The sequence below is a fragment of the Corvus kubaryi genome, unplaced genomic scaffold, assembly GCF_017639235.1.
Source record: "Corvus kubaryi isolate FWS band 111438036 unplaced genomic scaffold, C.kubaryi_AGA036_p1.0 37384, whole genome shotgun sequence".
Taxonomy (NCBI): Eukaryota; Metazoa; Chordata; class Aves; order Passeriformes; family Corvidae; genus Corvus; species Corvus kubaryi.
This window is the reverse complement of record NW_024581126.1, coordinates 279,960-293,703: the sequence shown is the minus strand read 5'-3', so window position 1 is coordinate 293,703 and position 13,744 is coordinate 279,960. Positions and strand designations below refer to the sequence as shown.

General features: G+C 51.1%; 1 protein-coding gene across 4 annotated transcripts in view; it reads right to left on the bottom strand.

Moving 5' to 3' along the window:
• CCDC9B (coiled-coil domain containing 9B) overlaps positions 1-8,781 on the bottom strand; it is a 32,980-nt gene extending 24,199 nt beyond the window's left edge. The window contains exons 1-4 of one of the 4 annotated variants that reach the window (XM_042035489.1): positions 8,363-8,781; positions 2,865-2,918; positions 506-619; positions 2-106 (exon numbers count right to left, since the gene is read on the bottom strand). In XM_042035489.1, coding sequence (XP_041891423.1) covers positions 2-106; positions 506-619; positions 2,865-2,918; positions 8,363-8,437 — 348 coding nt within the window. In that variant the 5' untranslated portion in view covers positions 8,438-8,781. Of the gene's footprint in view, position 1; positions 107-505; positions 620-2,864; positions 3,192-8,362 lie in introns of those variants that run through there. The other 3 variants (XM_042035491.1, XM_042035490.1, XM_042035492.1) reach the window with 3 other exon arrangements.
• Between the last annotated feature and the right edge of the window lie 4,963 nt (positions 8,782-13,744).

Below are 13,744 nucleotides of genomic sequence, written 5' to 3'. Positions count from 1 at the left end.
CGTTGTGATCTTTGGTGATGGTAATAGTGAGCCCATCCTGCTTAGGCCTCCTGGAGGTAACAGCCATTCCCTCCTGTTCTGCTCGCTTTTTGTCCTCTTCTATTTCCTGGAACATAGATATCAGTTTATCACAAGCCTGTACCTGGATGCTGTTCATTTTCCTGTTTATTTCTGCTAAATGGACCCCCCTCCACCGCTAAGAGGGAGGGGACCACTTGTGTCCCATTTATGGGATGCAGACAGAGGAAGGTGGCAGTGGGAGAGGAGATGCTGTAGCAGTGAGGCAAGTGTCAGTGTCTGTTCTCCAAAGCAACTCAAGAGCTGTAGTTAAAGGCTAAGCTAAAGGCTGAGCTAAAGGCAGAGGTCTGCCTACCTGCTCTGAGTGTTTCCAATACAAACATAGCATCTATATAAAAGTCATTCTGACTGTGCTGACAATCTTCTTTACACTGTGAGTTGAGGACCCCAAATCAGAGCTGGGGAAGGTAAGGACCTGCAGACTCACCTGGTACCTACGTATCAGTGCTTCATTCTTTTTCCGCAAAGCCAAGATTTTCTTATCAAGTTCAACATCTTTCTGCTCTTTCTTCCTTAACACGGCATCATCCACAGCAGCATCCTGGAAACAGAAGGAGTAAAGCTCTTCTCAGTCATCATATCAACAGGATGAAACCTGCTCCTTCTGTCTGGACAGGGTGGGAAGTGAAAGAATCTTTCCCCACCACTTCTCCCTGACTTTCTCCTGACAGAATTGACCTTTCCTTTTCTTACAATTTTTGTTCAGCAATGAGGTAGTTTGAGCAAAGCGCTGCTGCCCCACTTTCATAGCTGTCAGTTGGCTCCAGAGTTAACACCCTGCTTATCTGCATGCAGTACATGACCCTCACCTTTGGGTGTTCTCGGGCACAGAGGAGGTGTGCTGGGCGTCAGACATCAGTGAGGGAAAGGCAGCAGAACCTGCTCATGGCACAGACCGCACCTCCTGCACCAGCCCATCTCTGCTGGCGTCCCCAGTGAGGGGTATCTGATCTAACAGCCCCTGCCAAGAGCTGCTGTGCCAGGACACAGGGACACAGGCACACATCTGTGTCCAGGTGGCGCAACAGGAACATTTAAACTGCTTCCACACATTCTCCTGCTGGACAATGGGATTTTTTCAAGATCTGTGGGAAAAGAAATGGCTTTTCCATTGCCATCCATCATCAGGTATGCGACAGGTGAGCGGATTGCCTGTGTAGCTGGATACACTTCCATGGGCATTTTGCAAGGCTGATTAAAGCCAAATTCAGTATTTATCTGAACAGAAGCTGTTCTGGGAGCACTAAATTGGCAGGTTTGCTGTTTACCGTGCGCTGGGGTGTTGGCTGCTGAGGGTGGGATCAAAGCGGTGCATGCCCTCAAACACACCCCTTTCATCTTCAGATTCTTTTGAAGGAGAACTGGCAGAGCTGCCAGCTTGAGAAAAATTTTAAAATTCCTGCAGAGGTTGTATTTGTGCTCTTCTCTTTTCAAAGCAAAAAATGGAAAAGGCCTGTCAGGCTGTTCTCCCTCTGCCCATTTGTCAGCATTTTGTCTACGCTGCAAGAAGGCTAGTGCCGGGGGGAGGGGGTCTTTCCATTTCCAGCTGGAAACAAGTCACTGAAAGGAAAGTTTGCTGCGGTTCAGCGCTTCTCCTCCCCTTTACTAATGAAGCCATTAAGGTGTTTCTCTCTGCACAACCTGTTTCAGCAAATGCTGGGAGCTGTGAGCGAGAGGTGGTCGCTCGCCTGCACACCCGGGCCCCGCAGCGTGCGGAGCCCACGCTCAGCTCCCAGGGGCTCACCCATTGTACACTTCAGCCCAGTCAGCGTTTGCTCGTCAGCTGCCTCCCCGAGCCAGCCAATAACAGGGGGCCGTGCCCTCTCCTCCGCTTCTGGAACGAACGTGCTGCCCCAGCCCGTGACGAAGCTGATGCTCAGGGTGAAAAGTGGCTCCACCGTGCCCTCCCCAGAGTAAAGCTCTTCCGGGGAGCCAAGGTGCCCGTATGTCACCGCGACAGAGAGTTATAAATGGCTTTGGCAGAACAAACGTGAGATGGCTTTGAATCAGCAATCAGCTGAACCCAAAGCCTCCCCAGCAGCAGGGCATAGCCACAGAATGAGAGGCCTCATTCTATGGCAAATTAAAATGTCACGAAAGGAGAAAATGGAAAGCTATCGGCTTCAGGCTTCAATTAAATGACGACATCCCGTTGTGTCACAGCCCCTATCCTAAGTGGCACACACACTGGCTACGCAGCTCCTTGGGGGCTGGAGGGACTCCTCGCTTCAGACTGTCTCTGCATGCAGTGTTTTCCCACACACTTCTATGATCGCCTGCTTCTACAGCGAGACCTCGGAGACAGCAGGGTTGGGAAACTGTGAAAGGCAAGAGGTGGGGGGAGGGAAAGGGGACAGGAGCGGCCCGTACTAACGCTCTTCTGCGTAAGCAAATGTATCCGCTCTTTTTAAGAAATATCATCCTCCTTGACAGCTGCAGCTGAAGCCCTCACTAGCACAGGCACCATCCAGCACTGCCCGTGTTTCTGTTTGTTATCTGCCTCCCAGGAGGCACATTGTCTCGAGCCAGCCACCGCAACCTGCCCCAGCGAGGGATGCAAACCCCGGCACCCAAAATGCGCCCCCTCCCAGCACCCCTCCCCATGGTGCGGTACGGCTTGTTTGCTCCCTGTGCCTGCTGGCAGCCAGGCGAGGCAAGAAAACGACAAAGCGACAGCCACCGAAAGGCCACCCTGAAGGAAGCGAGTGCGAGTCCTTGCGTGGCCTTTTGGGGTGAGGGACCCCAGCGCCCGTGCCCCTCCCTGGCCCCGCGCAGGCAGCACTCACAGCTCGGTGCATGTTGGCCATCGGCGGCGGAGCCCGGCGGATTCCAGAGCAGAGCTAAAAGAGGAGAGCCATCAGACGGCCTTTCTCAGCACTGGTTGCACAGCATACAAGATCATGTTTTGATTACAAAAGCCTCGTCTGGGCTCCCAGCCAAGAGCACTGGCTGCCTAATATACCAAGCACAGACAGGGTTTGGAGTGCCTGTGTCCTCCTCTCCAATCTCACTCTCTTTTTAAAAGAAACACTCCCCCTTTTTTCCCCCTCCTGACTCCTTTTAACTTCCTGATGCCACAAGCCCTCGTTCAAAGTGGGAAAAGCCGGTTGAATAATGACGGATGGATCAGGCAAACAGCTTGGCTTCGCTGCGTGGCCATTCACAGGGTCGTGTTGTTTGTTATGCATGGCTGGCTCCACGCCTGGCGGGCCAGGAAATATCTGGGGTCCTGGATGTCTTCTGAGTGTGAGTGTGTGCAACAGCCTGCATGGGAAAACATGGGTCAGATTTGCCTTTTTCTGTTTAATTTCAGTATTCTCTGGGAATGATTTCCCCACTGTTAAAGTGGGCCTTTCTTTCAGGAAGGAGCAGAAGAGTGCTGTGGGGTGGGCACCACCAGCTGGCAGCAGGACTAGCAGGAAGCACACAGCCAAAGCAGAGGGACTTCTGTAAGTCCCTGTCTGAAAGCTGCCAAAACAACCCTCAGAAGAGTCACAAGTAGCACAGGGGCTTTGAGGGAACAGCATTCAGCTGCTGCATCTTGGGTTTGCCATATGAACCCTTACCTCACCATAGAATATCCCAAGTTGGAAGGGACCCACAGGATCATCCAGCCCAGCTCCTGGCCCTGTCCAGACACCACAACAATCCCACCCTGTGCCTGAGAGTGTTGTTCAAACCATCCTTGAGCTCTGGCAGCACTGGGGCCATGACCATTCCCTGGGGAGCCTGTTCAGTGCCTGACCACCCTCCAGGGGATGCTTTTCCTGATATCCAGCCTAACCCTCCCCTGACACAGCTCCAGCTATTCCCTCAGCTCCTGTGCCTGGTCACAGAGAGTAAAGTTCAGAGCTGCCCCTCTGCTGCCCCTTGTGAGGAAGCTGCAGACCCCAATGAGTCTCCCCTCAGTCTCCTCCAGGCTGAACAAACCTCAGCCACGTGTCCTGGCCATGTGCTACAACCTCCCTCAACACAAACTGGCTGCCCTCTCCCTCTGTCCTGAAGGACACAGATCAAGTGTGAGGCAAACAGGAGATGGAAGCACACCAGGGAATGGTTTTTTGCCCAAGGACTGATGCACACCCCAACTTTAATGTGGGCCCTGCTGTGTTCATATGTTTAAAAAACCAAGCTGTCTCACTGCTGCCACTGTCCCCCTCTAAGAACTCCTCACAAAATCCGAGAAGTCTGACCCGAAACCCAGAGTGGTTTATGGGAAACTTGCCGAAGACTTTGCAGAACTCAGGATCTGGTCCCTTCTCTGTGCAGACTTGGGCTGTTGTACATCACAGCTAAGGCACTGAGGAGCTGGAAGTACAGTTTAGTAAAAAGCTCTTGGAGGGACAGACTGACACATATTAATTAGTAGCTATTCAGTGACGAAAGGAAATTGAAACCATTTCCAAGGCAGTGCCTCTGGATTCAGGCTTGATGAAGGAAAGGAAGACTCTGCTGTGGGTAGAAAATTGAGCAAAAGACACAAGAGCTTTGCTTGAGCCCAAGCGCTTGTTAAGAGGTTTGTGGTGGACACAGCTGTGCAGGAGATGCAGAGTCATGTGGAGCTTTACCTTGCCCAGGGAACACAGGGGAACTGTGGGGTGGCGCTGCCTTGGTTTTCCAAGCTGGCACAGTCTCTTGTGAGGGTGGAGTGATATCCCATTTTTGGCTGGGTTAGTGGCCACAGGGACAGGGTCAGCCCAGGGATTGGGTTGAGTCAGGGAATCACTGTTCATGGAAACACTTTGTCCAGCACTGGTGCATTATCCTGTTCGTGTGGTGGTCATGTCTCTGGCCTCAAGGAGACTGCACAATGTGCTAATGCCAAGGTTCAGGTTAAAACAGAGACCATTATCCCAAACTCCAAGGCCAGGTTCTGTGTGCAGTGCAGGCTGAACACCACGTGCAGCTGGGTCCATTGTGCTGCCCATGTCACGCTCAAATTGTCAAGGCTTAAGCCAAGTGCTCACAAGGAGTTTCCCCAGACTTCTCCAGACCTTGCAGCCATGACATCCTATGTCCCTGCCATTCCTGGCAGTGTGGCCAAGCTCTTCCAGCAATAAGCAGTGCCATGAACAGGGGTGAAGATCCCTAAAATACCTTTGCCTTTTCCTGATGCCCCTGGAGAGCTACACTTCCCTCCAGGGCAGTGTCGGCTGCTCCTGACCTCAATACAAAGAGCTGACACGTCTCAGCTGTCCTTTACCATGTCTGAGTGGCACAAATGACAAGCACCTACTTCTGCATCATCATCTGAGATCAATGGGAATCCTCAGTGAACACTGCAGACACAGAAGCCCTGGGGCAAAATGGCCCAGCCAAGGGAGCAGCATCTGCAGCTGCATTAGTGCGGCAAAACAGGCTGGTTTGGGGACCTGCTTGTGCCCTTGGGACAGTCACAGGAGAAAACAGAACCCTATAAATATGCCAAAATTTATGGGGTTATGAATATGCACTTACATTTGATTATTCCCAGCACTGTGGCCAGGACAATCCCAAGACTGGCACTGCCTTCCCATGAGCCTACATCAGGCTATGGCCAATCCTTCCGGACCATCACCTGGCACCAGGGATCCCAATACCCAGAAGTCTGCTTTTGGGAAGGAGAGGAGCCAGAGCAGGTCCCTAGTCTCCTGCTCTAGTGAGCAGGGTGTGCTGGATACGTGCCATTTTGGGAGTCCTGCAGGACTTCAGGACACACTGAATCCTGTTGACAGGAACACCCCCACTTGGGTGGCTGCAGGACACCAATCCTGCTCTCTCCAGCCGTTGGTGGCAGCGATTTCCCACATGCAGTAGCCTGACAGAGTACTTCAGGCAGCGAGTGTATCCTGCATCCATGTGCAACAGGAAGGACATCTGGAGAAACCAGCTTCATTACTCACTCAGCAATTTGTACCCCACCCCTGGAGTTAATCCCTTTATTCTTTAAAATCACAGAAGACCTTTCATAGGTGGGATGGCCTAATTCTGGGCTCTCTTGTGCTCTGGCTGGTCCCATCTCTGAAGCTGCTCAGCACAATGGGCACATGGAGTGTACCCAGGTTGGCTCTGTGGTTTCTGCTTCAGGGATCTGTCAGCTCTTGCTAACCTCGGGCAGCCCCTGAAGGAGCCGTCCCCAGGGTGGACAGCAACTTTCTCCAGGAAAGCCTGGAAGCTGGAGGAATCAAGAGGATATAAAGGGGGTTTTGCTGCATTGCCCTGCTGTGGCTGCACAGCACAGGGGCTCAGCTGACTATCCTTAAGCACAGCCTCCAGCTGCCTACTTGGAGCCCTTGCTTTGCACTTGGGGCAAAGTTTGCGGGAGATTTTTCTGGGGCAAAGGAAGCAAAGCAGGGCAATGACCTCTCCATTTTGTGCTTGTGACAGTGAAATAGTCCTTTTCTCTAATCGTGTGCTGCAAGGCCTTTCATTTTTGGCACAAAGAACCATCTCTGACAGGAGTCTGCCATCTCCCTGCTCCAGGACAGCACTCAGCAGCTGGCACAAAGCTTTGCCCCATATTTTATCAGTAAGACTGTGTCTCTCTGCCTTACACAAAGACTGAAGGAAAGACTCTGATTCTTCAAAAAACGCAAACCTGTCTGCCCCGAGAAGCATTCCTGGCATCCCTTCATCAGCCCTTCCACCAGCAGGAAGTGCTTTGGTGTGAAACCCTCCCTCCTTTTCTTTTTGCACTCCGTGAAACTCCTCCAGAGCACTCAGTACCATGCTGCCACTTTTCCCAGTTGCACTTCACCCAGCCTTATTCTGGCTCCTCTCCATTTTTTGCATGACCGCTACCGAGTCAACAGATGGCACTCGGGAACTGCTGGGAGGATCTGGGAGGCAGCTGCCAAAAGCCCACTGAAGGAGCTGAAGTCTGGCTGCTGTGGGAGGCTGTTTTTGTATCATGTGTCAGGACTGCAGATAAGACACAGGGACGAGTCTCAAAGCACGACTGTGTGCAGCGATGTGCTGCCTGAGGCTCCTGAGCTGAACTAGCAGTCCTTCTTCAGGCCTTAGACAGAGGGAGGGATGGGAACACAGTGTATCAAAGAAGAGTTCCCGGAGGCCTGGAGGCATCCTTCCTACCAAACTTCCCCACAATAAGCCGATTCCTCCTGCCTCCCTTGCCTCCCCCAGCTCCGGTCCTTCAAGCAACTGCACTGCAGGATAAAAAAGGGGTTGAGGTGTTTCCTCTGGCCAGGAGAAAGGTCAGCATATTCCCTCGACTGGGAGGAGGGACCAGGCAGAAACCTTAAACAGGCTTTAGCTGAAGAGACTCATGGGAATCAAAGGGCTGCTGAGACATTTGTTTTTAAATGGATCAATATACAATTAAAATGAAAACTACCAAAGACAGTTAAAGGATGTAATGGCAGCTGGGTCCTGCTTAAAAGCAGTAAGGATCATAGCTGCCTGTTGGTACTTCCCACAAGGATACCAATAATGGCACAGCACAGAAACATCTCAGGATGTGCAGAGCAGCCCTCTTCCCGTTTGGAACAAGACAACCCCTCTTTTCCCTTTCCATGTGCATCATCCCAACCTGCAGGATCCTCAAGTCCTGTGGGTGAGTTCTGTGCATACCCATGTTTAATGCCACCTTGAAAAAAACCATGATCTTGTCAGCTCTGCCAATATTTTCTGCTCCTGAAAATTTGTCATTCCAGTGTAAGACCTCTGAAGTGGTCATAGGCTGAGCAAATGAAAAATGAATCTGTCCACTTAGTTTCTCCCACTTGCAGACGTGCTCAGCAGAGACAATAGAGGTTTGCTGACCCTGTTCGCTACCCAGCCTTCAGATGTAGGACACAGAAACCAGCCTTGGAAGGGTGTGAGACTGTGGAAAGTGGCCAGGACAGCCAGTCAGGCAGGTTTTTTCATCTTTTATGGAAATGCAGTCCTTGGGGAAAGCATGGAATGCTGCATACAGCAACTTGTTTGCCCTGTCATCAGCAGGGGCCCAGGGAGGTTCCCCATTCCAGCCCATGGCTTCAGCCCAGATCTAGGAGGACACAGACAGCCCAGTGGCCTGGGTTCACAAGCTGCACAGGAGCAGCCAGGAGCCAGCTTGCCCTTGACATGGTCATGTGCCCTTTGTGAACACCAAAAAGTTAAAATTATTCCACGTATGGCTGCTTTGAGGCTACACGAGTGGTAGTGACCCACTTTTGAGTCTGATGGAAGAAGAAACAAGTGGCAAATTCGGTGCCTCTCATCCCAGCCAAACTCCATTAAAGCCTAACAAACCATCTCATTTCCCTTTGCCAGCAGAACTCAAAAGCAAGCTCCAGAGACCAACCTTGGCTCCAGGGTCTGGACTGGACTGAAGACTCTCCATGGGCTCCAGCGGCGCCACTTCGCACAGATGCTGCATGGATTCGGACTGGGCTCAGCGGCAAGACTGGCTTTTCTTGTGCGGAAGGTCACAGTGTGCAGCTGATTGGGAGGACAAACACAGGAAGGACCAGCCTGCACAAGGCTCAGAGACATCTGGGAGGGGAGGAGATGAAAAGGGGAGTCAAAGTGGCAATTAAATATTAAAGGACCAGTTCAACAATAATTACTACTTGGGTGGAGGGAATCGGTGGAGGTGCATGTGATGCCTGGAAAATATATATATCTTTCCAACAACGTTAGAGTGAATATAAAAGCAAACCTTTACTTGAAAGCTTCCAGGTACACAATATGGCAAAAATCACATGTGGTATAGTAATTCTACAATTTTTATAAGGTTAGTCAATTAGTATACTTATCATATACTGTCCAATTAAAAGGTTAGTTGGTTAGGTAATAATTCCTGGGGTCCCCAGTGGAAGTAGTCCAGAGCTTTTCTTTTGCCCCACTGTGTTATGTCTGGTCCAGATTCTGGTCAGAAAACAGAGCGTCCTTGTAGTTGGTTCTCTTCTTGGAAGAAGACTACACAATATTTAGGTTTATAAGGTTAGCTTATTGTTCCTAAATGTGGGGAAGAAAGATAGGAAAAACACTAGAAGCTACAGCCATGCTTTAGCAATCTACAAAGCTACAAATATATGAAAAATATAAAATGCTAAAAATCTTAGGCATCACATGAAGCACGTGCAGACTTGCTGGGGCTATGCCTGGCTGCTGAGTGCTTCATTCAAATGGCAGAAAGCTTCTGGAAGTGCAAATAATCCCTGCCCCAGCAGGATGGAAATCATCATTCAAGAGGGTGATACCTTTCTCTGGGCATCCATTTTGGGTCCCTGATTGAGCTCCTGAGCCGGGTGATTCTCCCTTGGGAATGTAGATATTTTGCTGGCCCTTCTGACTTGATCCTGCAGCAGGGCTGAGATGTTGCTCAGGCCTGGGGACACTGTGCAGTCCAAACACATGGGATTAGGGTGGGCTACAATACAGGGTTTAGAACTGGGTTAGTAAAAAGGAAAAGTTCCATTTCCTTTCTCCCTAGAATATTTTGTTCCATTCAGTACCTTCAGAAGTAATTGATTAAAAACACTCTTCCTTTGCCCTGTTGTTATTGAAACCTTTTGATGAGAAAGGTTTGGAACACCTAAAAATGCCTTTTTTCTGGAAGCACCAGCTGAAATTCTTGGAGCATTTCTGAAGCTCAGTTACTAACCAAAAAAGAAGCAGAAACATTTAAACAATACGAAAAGTGGAACCTTTCCACTCCACTCATGTATCTGCTCTTGAGGCTAAAGAACTGGTTTTCATCCCCCCAAGGCTCTGATCCTCCTGAAATGAGCCATTTCGGCCGATTTCCTCTCCAAAATGTCAGCTGGGCCATCTCTGGATGACACTGACTCGCTGGCACTGGTGCCATTGGGACCTTGTTTAGGCTGTGAAGGTATTGTAACAGGCACAGTTAGTCAAGGTGTCGCATATCCCAGCACCTTCTCTGGCCTTCCGCAGGCTGAGAATTTATGTTCCAAATCCTCATAGGAAGAATATTTATGTGCAAGGGATGAATTACTCTGGGATATCTCAGGATGCTCGGAGGGAACTGGCTCGCTGTCAGTCACGCTGGGAAATGGTGTGAACATATGGGCAGCTTCAGAGCGAATGTGGCTGCGCTCCTAGCACACAGCACCGGGGAAAATGGGACAATATTGCTACAGTGAGACTTCCCCTGCCAAGACAAAGCTGAATTGGGTCTCCATGGGCCTCCTGCCCCTTCAAACACACTGCAAATCCAGCACATCTCTTATTTGCTTCAGTTTGCAATGTACCGGAGCCCAGAAACATAACTGCCATATGCCTGCAACCTTCTCAGACTTGGTCTTGGGTCAACAGCTATTCACAGGTTTCCAGAACTGCAGGAGCCTTGCAGAACCCTGAGAAAGAGAGAAGGGCCCTGCACGGATCTCTCTGTGCTGTGCTGCATGTGGGTCATGCTCCAGCACACACCCTGGCCAGAAATAATGACTGACAAAAACGGCCTGTGAGCCTGATTCCTGAGCCCGTTTCAACTTCATGCCTTAAACCGGTGCATACTGGTGAGGATGCTTCTTATTGACACAGACAAGTGCACAAATTTTGGAAGGTGATGGCTGCTCCAAGCCCATCCCAGTACAGAGTGGTCACAAATGGCACTGAACAAATAGGCACTAAATCTTATTCTTTTAGGGAGTTATACTTGTAAAAATTCAAAATTTTGTTGCACCTATGAACCAGAAAAAGGTCATCATGGGCCAGGAGCCGGAGGAAAAAGGTGGGCTCTGTGAAGTGCAAACATCTGCAGAGACACATGTCCTTCTGTGCACAATGAAATTGCTTATGCTGTGCTGCTGAGACAGCAGCAAATCAAACTGGCTGTGTAGAGGAGACCCAACATCCATCTGGGCCCTTCTCTTCAGGCACCCAGCAACAATGGCTTGGTGTAAAATGTAAACATTCATACTAACACCTCTGACTCAGGCCCTGGCACTCAAGCCATGACTAAAGCACTTTATGTCTCTAAATTAACCCCTCCTGAAGTTGCAGAGGGTGGGCAGCTACATTCACCTGTAAAATAAGCTCTGCACAGGGAAGTGACTGGGGCTCAGTTGGCTAATGCAGCACTGCCCCTGCCAGAGAGCTGTTCTCTGGCTAAGGAAGCAATTTCAGTGGCCGAGACAATGGGAGGTTTATGCAGCAGGAGCAGCCAGGACTGCTGCTGTACCCATGGAAATCTTCCAGCACAGGAGGTGTCTGGCACACTGTCACTGGCTTCAAGCAGCAGAAATACCCTGGCTCTTTCATTGCTCCAGTGAGCAGTGACAGACCAGGGTTCATAAGCTGGCTGCAGATCCACGAGCCGTTGCACATTGCCTGGAAACCAGCAGTCTGCTGCAATCCGAGGCAGCTGCGCAGTGATACCCAGCCTTGCTTTGGCCATGGTGACTTCAAGGGCTTGGGTGTCCATGAAACTCATGACATGGGTGGTTTTGCACTGTCCAAAACATCATAGTGGTGTCACCACTGCAAGCTGTCAGCTTTGAGCATGGTTTCCGTGAGATGCAAGGTAGCATTGCATGCAGAAAGAGAGGCAGGGATGCATCCCAATCCAGAGACTGATCTGGACCACTTGGCTTCCATCCTGCTGACTCACCCATCATGGTTTGCCAGGCACTGTGAAAGAAAGTTCCTCTGAATGAAGGATGGTCTCATCTTGATGGAATTGTCTTGTGGGAAGCATTTATGTTTCTAAAATAGTCTGGGAGCCCCATTAGCTTGTCCTTCCTGCTCACCCTTGGGTTGTTTCTGTAAGGAGAGGAAATACTGCGATCAGCACATGCCTCCCCTAGAATGACACTGAGATCTGCCCCACCAGTCTCAAACTGGCCAAGCACATGGAGGTCACAGAGTGGCAATATTCCAAATGGCACAACGCATTAAGGAGAGCATCAGCTTCCGGCTGATGGAAGAGGCACCTTCTCCTCTGCTGCACTGCAGGGGCAAGAGCCAAGCAGGTTTTGAAGTAAGGGACAACTGGATTCCCAGAGTTTGGCCACCACAGCCGGTCCTTCCCAGCCCTGGCCATGCAGCGGCAGCCTCAGGAGGGACGCAGGTAGCCCTGCTGCCTGACTCAGGCAGTGCTTTGCAGCCAGCTGGGACCACAAGCCCTGCTGTAGTCCCTGGCTAAGGGCAATGAAAAATAATTAATCCGTGTGTTGAATACCTTGCAGCAGTACAGAGGAGCTGCCAAGCTGTGGGAGTGAGGAAGCGTGATCACCCCCACTTCCCAGACAAGGAGTTCACACCTCGGGCTGAGCCAAACTAAAGCTGTAAGATGTGCCTGTCTGTCAGAAGCAGTGGGATGTTTGTAATCCAGCTGATTCCCACCATCCTTGCAGCTCCCATGGCTCTGTTATTATCATTACTGTTGCAAGAATTATTATTTTGCATTGGGAAGAATGAAAAGGAAGTATCACCCATGTCCTTGTCACCACATTAATGCCAGCCAATCTTTTCAGCAGATACTAGGTTTCAGTCTTTCCTGCTGGGCCACACAATACAAGCTGCTCTAGAGCTGCTCCTTGCAGTGGATCTGATCCTAGCAGGCAAGTGACATTTCTGTGGCTAAGGCTCAGAAGAGCAGGCTGGTCCTCCGTGGCCCAGCCCAGCAGGGAGCGCCACGCTGGGCCAGTGGTGCTGCCAGTAGCCTGTCCTCGAAACTCCCTCCTGCTGGATTTGGAGAGGTGTCAGTCTTCGGTGGGAGAGAGACACCCACCTTGGCATTAGGAAAAGCTTTTTGTTCTTTAAACTGCCTCAGGCATTTAAGTCATTAAGGCAGGAAGGACTTACTCTAAGCAGCTAGAGGATTAGTGGGAGTTATAGGATACTCTCTGCTCTAATACTCTCCCTTTTTGCTTCAGCTGTTCTGTATGTGTGAAGCAAAGAGGATGCCACCCTCATGAGAAAGAAGGTCACGGCCACTGTGAGGTCCACAGACATGGCCACAAGGAAGAAGGTCATAACCATCCCCACAACCAGACAAAGGATGATGACAAGGGAGAGGAGAAGGTCGCTGCCACTCCCATGGCCATACACGCAGATATGAGAAAGCCCCAAGCCCTTCCTACACAAGCTAATGGCATGGTCATTGGTACGAGAGCAGCTACAGAAGGAGCAGCCACCTTCCACAAGCTCTGTGGGAAGCTATCCCCATGCACAAAGGGACACATGTAGCTACCACCCACCTCAGAGCAATGTCATGGTATCAGTAGACAAGGACAGATGGATCCTGCAAGGAGGTGGACATGCCTGACCTCCCTGTGTTCTCCATGCTTTCAACTCAGTTGTTTCAAACCTACCATCTACTTCATAAAATCATTTACTTATTTAATGCTGCTAAGAGCCAACATTTCAAAACGCTGCCCTGCACCTGCCACACAGGGCCAGGAGCGATTCTGGGAGCATTCCCAGCCCGGGCCAAGTAGGAGCACAACTGCGGGGATGAGGGACTTGTCACCCAAAGGATGCCCGGTGCCCCGAGCTGCTGTTCCGCACCCACACGCTCAGCCCCATCCCTGACAGCCAGGCTGGCCCCGGGGCTCACAGTTCCTCCCGCAGCGCTCCCCGCGCTGGCGGCTGCGCCCCCGCGCCGGGCCCGCCTCCGCGGCCGCGCAAGCGCCGCGCCGAGCCGGGCAGAGCCCAGCCGGGCAGAGCCGCGCCGAGCCGAGCCGAGCCGGGCAAAGCGGCGCCGAGCAGGGCT